This window comes from Neomonachus schauinslandi, chromosome X, assembly GCF_002201575.2.
Source record: "Neomonachus schauinslandi chromosome X, ASM220157v2, whole genome shotgun sequence".
Taxonomy (NCBI): domain Eukaryota; kingdom Metazoa; phylum Chordata; class Mammalia; order Carnivora; family Phocidae; genus Neomonachus; species Neomonachus schauinslandi.
The window spans coordinates 22,549,488-22,556,018 of NC_058419.1; the positions used below are offsets into that span (position 1 = coordinate 22,549,488).

The following is a 6,531-nucleotide window of genomic DNA, read 5'->3' on the forward strand; positions in this document are numbered from 1 at the left end:
TCACAAAACTAGAACGAATAATACTAAAATTTTCATGGAAACAAAGAAGATCCTGAATAGCTAAAGCAGTCATGAGAAAGAACTTATCTGAAGGAATCACAATACCAACTTTGAAGATATACTACAAAGCTGTAGTAATCAAAATAATACAGTACTGACAAAAATAGATGCATAGATCAATAGAACAGAATAGAAATCTTAGAAATAAACCTGCGATGGCATGGTCAATTAATCTATGACAAAGGAGGCAAGAATATACAATGGGGAAAATCTCTTCAATAAATGGTGCTGGGAATACTGGACAACTACATGTAAAATAATGAAATTGGACCACTTTATGACACCTACACAAAAACAAACTCAAAATGGATTAAGGACCTAAATGTGAGATCTGAAGCTATAAAAATCCTAGAAGAGAACACAGGCAATAATTTCACTGACATCAGTGGTATGTATCAACATTTTTCTGGATATGTCTCCTTAAGGCAAGGGAAATAAAAGCAAAAATAAACTATTGGGACTACATCATAATAAAGTGCTTTTGCACAGCAAAGGAAACCCTCAACAAAACAGAAAGACAACTTACTGAATGGGAGAAGGTACTTGCAAATGATATATCCAATAAGGGTTAATACCCAAAATATATAAAGTACTGGGGTACCTGGGTGGCTCAGCCATTAAGCGTCTGCCTTTGCCTCAGGTCATGGTCCCAGGATCCTGGGATTGAGCCCCACAACAGGCTCTCTGCTCGGCAGGAAGCCTGCTTCTCCCTCTCCCACTCCCCCCTGCTTGTGTTCTCTCTCTCACTATGTCTCTGTCAAATCAATCAATCAATCAATAAAATCTTTCAAAATCTTTAATATATATATGTATGTATATATATATATATATAAAGTACTTATATAACTCAACACCAAAAATTATCTGATTTAAAAATGGGCAAGACAACTGAATAGACATTTTTTCCAAAGAAGACATACAGATGGCCAACAAACACATGAAAAGATGCTCAGCATCACTAATCACCACAGAAATTCAAATCAAAACCTCAATGAGGAGATCAAGGGAACAAATGGACAGGTTACAAGAGCAGATATTCTTCAGGTTGGTCTTCAGGGGTTGCTGAATGCTCTCTTTTCTAATCCTATGGATGACAACTTAATTTGTGCAGTAAAATTACTGAAGTTGACAGGGTCAGTTTTGGAAGATGCCTGGAAGGAGAAAGGAAAGACTGATATGGAAGAAATCATTCAGAGAATTGAGAATGTTGTCCTAGATGCAAATTGCAGCAGAGATGTGAAACAGATGCTCTTGAAGCTTGTTGAACTCCGGTCAAGTAACTGGGGTAGAGTCCACGCAACTTCAATGTACAGAGAAGCAACACCTGAAAATGATCCTAATTATTTTATGAATGAACCAACATTTTATACCTCTGACGGTGTTCCTTTCACTGCGGCCGACCCAGATTACCAAGAGAAATATCAAGAGTTACTTGAAAGAGAAGACTTTTTTCCAGATTATGAAGAAAATGGGACAGATTTATCAGGGGCTGGTGATCCATACTTGGATGATATTGATGATGAGATGGACCCAGAGATAGAAGAAGCTTATGAAAAGTTTTGTTTGGAATCAGAGCGTAAGCAAAAACAGTAAAGCTAAATTTCAACATAACAGTTTTATAAAGCAGTTTAGGTTATGGTGATTTAGCAGAACACAGGAAAACAGGAAAATGTGTCACACTTATACCAAATTAAGGATGTTGAGTTATGTTACTAATGTATGCAACTTTAATTTTGTTTAACACTATCTGCCAAAATAAACTTTATTCCCTATAACTTAAAATGTATATATATATATATATAATAGTTTATTATTTACAGTTACACCTGTTTGAATGACTAAAATGAAAATGACAAGAAATAACAAGTGTTGGCAAGTATGTTGGTGGGAATATAAATTGGTTCAGCCATTGTGGAAACCAGTATGGAGGTTCTTCAAAAATTAAAAAAAGAAATGCCATATGACTCAATAATTCCACTGTTGGATATTTACCCAAGAAAACTAAAACACTATTTTGAAAAGATATATGACTCCTATGTTTATTGCAGCATTAGTTACAATATCCAAGATATGGAAGCAACCTAAGTGTCCACAATAGATGAATAGATGTGGTATATACACACAATAGAAAGATGTGGTATATATACACAATAGAATATTATGCAGCCATAAATCAGGATGAGATTGTGCCATTTGAGGCAACATGGATGGACCTAGAGATTATTAGGCCAAGTAAAATCAGTCAGACTGAGAAAGATAAATACCATAAGATTTCACTCATAAGTGGAATCTAAAAACCAATGAATAAACAAACAAAAAGCAGAATCTATATGAAAACATGATTTTCTGATCTATACAATTTTTTTCTAACTCAAAACACTTCATTTAACATTTCTTGAAATACAGCTCTACTAGCAGCAAAATACTTTGATTTTTGTTTGAGAAAGTTTTTATTTTCCCTTCACTTTTGAAGGATAATTTCACAGGGCACAGAATTCTAGGTTGGTGGGTTTTTTCCCCCCTCTCAACACTTTAAATACTTCATTACACTATTTTCTTGCTTGCAATATTTTTGAGAAGTCATGTGTAACTCTTATCTTTGTTTCTCTCTCAGTAAGGCATTTTTGTTCTGGCTTATTTCAGGATTTTTTCTAAATCTTTGATTTTTTCAAGTTTGAAATTGGTATGCCTTGGTGTAGTTTTGTTGTTGTTGTTGGTGGTGGTGTTTTGGTGGTGGTGGGGAGGCATTTATCCTGTTTGATATTACCTGAGCTTTCTGGATCTGTGGTTTGACATCTGACCTTAACTTGGGAAAATTCTGTCATTATTGTTACAGATATTACTTCTGTTGCTTTCTCTCTTTCTTCTCCTTCTGGTATTCCTATTACATATATGTTATACTTTTTGTATGTGTCCCACAGCCTTTGGATATTCTGTTCTATATTTTTTTTACACTTTGTTCTTTCTGCTTTACAGTTTTGAGGTTTCTATTGATATATCCTCAAGCTCAGAGATTTTACCTCAGTCTATTAATATGCCTGCCAAGGGCTATTCTTCATTTCTGTTACAATGTTTTTGATCTCTGTTGGGGGGGTTTCTTTCTTAGGATTTCTGCCTACATTACCCATCTGTTCTTGCATGCTATTTACTTTATTTGTTAGAACACTTAGCATGTTAATAATACTTGTTTTATACTCCCTGTCTGATAATTCTAACATCCTGCCATTTCTGCTTCTGACGCATGCTTTATCTCTTTGAACTGTGTCATTTTTTATTATGCCTTATGTTTTTTTTTTTTCTTGATAATCTGATATGATGTAATGGCTAAAAGGAACTGTTGTAAATAGGCCTTTTGGAATGTCATGGTAAAGTGTGAGGGGAAGGGAAGAATTCTATAGTCTTGTGATTAGTTCTGTCTTTTAGTACACCTATGCCTCTGGTCTGTCAACTTCCCAAGTGTTTCTCAGTTTTTTTCTCCTCCTTTTGGCGATGCAGGATGCTTATAGGGAGCTGTAGCTGAATATTTATTTTCTCCCATGTGGAAGTCTAGGGCTGACTGGAGTTGGTTATTTCCCTTCCCCAGATCAGATAGGTTCTGATAATACTCCAGCAGGTTAGAATCTGGTTAACTAATTTTTCCTGATGATAGGCCTTGCTAAGAAGAATAGAGTGCTCTGAAGCATTCCAAAATGGTTCCTTTTTTCCTTCCCCTCCTACCAAAAGCACAAGAGGATTTTTCTCTGACATTTATCTGATATGGAAGTTCCCCTATGATCCTGATCCTGTCCCCCTGGAGGTTTTCCTATCAGAGTTGTCCTCATTGAGTCTCTAGCATTCTATCAATTGCCGTTCAGTTTTTTCTACTCTATCACTGGTTTCTGTGGCAGTTTCTGCTCTTCAGTCTCTTCTTTGGTGAGCTATGATTCCCTGTATTCTCCTGTCTGTCTCTCCAGTCTTGGGGGTGGTGATTTTTCCTGTGTCTTCCCCTCTCTTATGGATCCAAAGAAGAGTCGATTTTTAGCCTGTGTGGCTTTTTACTTGTAATGGAGTTGCAACTTGCAAGATCCTTACATGTGGAACTAGAAACTAAAAGTGCACAATGATTTTTATAGTTACTTAATTTTGAAAATTCCTGAATATGTTTTATTCTTGCATATCTATATTTTGTATTGACATATGAGCTCTGAAAATTCCTATAATATGAAAATGGTCTATACTTTTATGATGCCTTTATTTTTTTTTTAATTTTTATTTATTTATTTGAAGAGAGAGACACAGTGAGAGAGGGAACACAAGCAGGGAGAGTAGCAGAGGGAGAAGCAGGCTTCCCGCCGAGCGGGGAGCCCGATGCAGGGCTCGATCCCAGGACCCTGGGATCATGACCTGAGCGGAAGGCAGACGCTTAACGACTGAGCCACCCAGGCGCCCCTATGATGCCTTTATTTCCAGGTGAAAGAAAGCAGCTCAAGACAATTTATGCAATAAGGACAGTTTATTGACTCATATAACTGAAAATTCAGAGTAGGAATTTCTTTAGGCAAAGCCTAACTAAGAGTTCCCACAACATCAGGAAGGATCCAGTTTCTCACCATCTCTTTTTCTTATTATTTTCAGTCAAAATTTTTCATCAGCTTCAACCTGCAGTTTTCCCCAAATGTGGCTCCATATGTGACTCCTGATTCTTCCCTTTAGGTATAATAATGGCTACAGCAATTCTGGAATTTATATTATCATACCATATAATCCAAGAAGGATGAGAATAAGACTTTTCTAGTTGTTGTAGAAATGAAAGGGAACTTCTCTTTTTAGGAATCTCTAAAAAAGTTTTGTCTTCTTTCCCTGAATCTTATTGTATTATATGTCTTCTCTGAGCTAATCACCATGACCAGAGAAGTGGAATGCATTGATCAGCATACCACAAGGTTGAAATGGGAAGTCTTTTTTCTTTTTTTTTTAAATTTTATTATGTTAAGTTAGTCACCATACAATACATCATTAGTTTTTGATGTGGTGATCCACGATCCACTGTTTTCATATAACACTCAGTGCTCCATGAAGTACCTGCCCTCCTTAATACCCAATACCGGGCTAACCAATCCCCCTCCCCCCTCGCCTCTAAAACCCTGTTTGTTTCTCAGAGTCCATAGTCTCTCATGGAAGTCTTTTTTCTTAAAGCCAAATCTGTGTTGTTACCATAAAAATGGGAATGGTTGCTGACCAGCCGAAAGAACAAATGACCACTATACCAAAAATTCTTAATTTAACTTGAATATTAATTATTTTCCTTTTGAATACTAATTTCATGTTGATTCTGGTTATTCAAACACTAATCTAGGTACTGCTGTAAAGGGATTTTTCAGATTGAACTAAGTTTTCTAATCAACCAATATTAAAATAAGATTAATCTAGAATATCTCAATGGGCCTAATGTAATCACTGTTAAAGTGATATATATATATATGTATCCTGGCACTTGTCAAAGATGGCAAGGAGGATTTTTTTTTAATACTCCTGCAGTAAGTGTCGGCACTACTGCAATAATGGAGAGAGATTGACCTTAACTCCAAATACTGTGAAAACATCTGGAGATTTATAGCCAAAGAACAAAGTAAGAGGGGTCAGTGGATGGAAAATTACTGAGAGAACTTTGGTTAGACGTCAAAGGTAGAGGGATTCTTCCTAATGTGGCTTAATAGGATTCTTGTTAAAGACAGGCCTATGATTTAGATATGGGGGAGGGGCACTCTTGATATACTGGCTTAACAGGATTCTTTGCTACAAATGCATTCAGTGGGCCAAAGTTTAGACCTAGTACAGAAGAAAACTCAAAGGAGCCTGACTAAAGTTTGGTCAAGGAGGGAGTCTTTGTCATCACATAGGCCCTTAAATGCAGAAGAGAAAGGAAGAAGAATCAGTCATATTGTAGAAGATATGAAGCAGAGAAGAGATAAGGCAGAAGAGAGGTCAGTAAAATTCTAAGAATGGGAAGGACTTCACCTTCTGTTTCTGGCTTTAAATATCAAGAAAAGGGGCAATGAGCCAAGGAAGCTGAGAAGGACCTCCAGCAAGGAAATAGTGACTTCAGTCCCATAACCACAAAGAAATTGAATTCTGCCAACAACCTTAATGAGTTGAAAGTGGACTCATTTCCCTAATCTCCAGAAAGGAAAACAAGGCTGCCAACATCTTGATTTTGGCTTTCTGAGACTTGGAGCAGAGAATCAAGCTGAGCCCGCCAGGCTTCTGACATACAGAATTGTGAGATAATAAATTTGTGTTGTTTTAAACCTCAAAGTTGATGGTAATTTGTTGCTGAAGTGATAGATAACTGATGTAACATTCTCATCAAAAATAAAATCATTGAGGGCGCCTGGGTGGCTCAGTTGGTTAAGCGACTGCCTTCGGCTCAGGTCATGATCCTGGAGTCCCTGGATCGAGTCCCGCATCGGGCTCCCTGCTCGGCGGGGAGTC

The 6,531-nt window shown here is 36.9% G+C and overlaps 1 protein-coding gene across 1 annotated transcript; it reads left to right on the forward strand.

Annotated features, from left to right (window-relative positions):
* Window positions 1–1,044: 1,044 nt before the first annotated feature.
* Window positions 1,045–1,817, forward strand: LOC110576108 (polyadenylate-binding protein-interacting protein 1-like; the record flags this gene model as incomplete). The annotated part of the gene is made up of 1 exon (XM_044911925.1): window positions 1,045–1,817. A coding segment is annotated over one exon (609 nt), but the record flags the coding sequence as incomplete, so codon positions are not given.
* Between the last annotated feature and the right edge of the window lie 4,714 nt (window positions 1,818–6,531).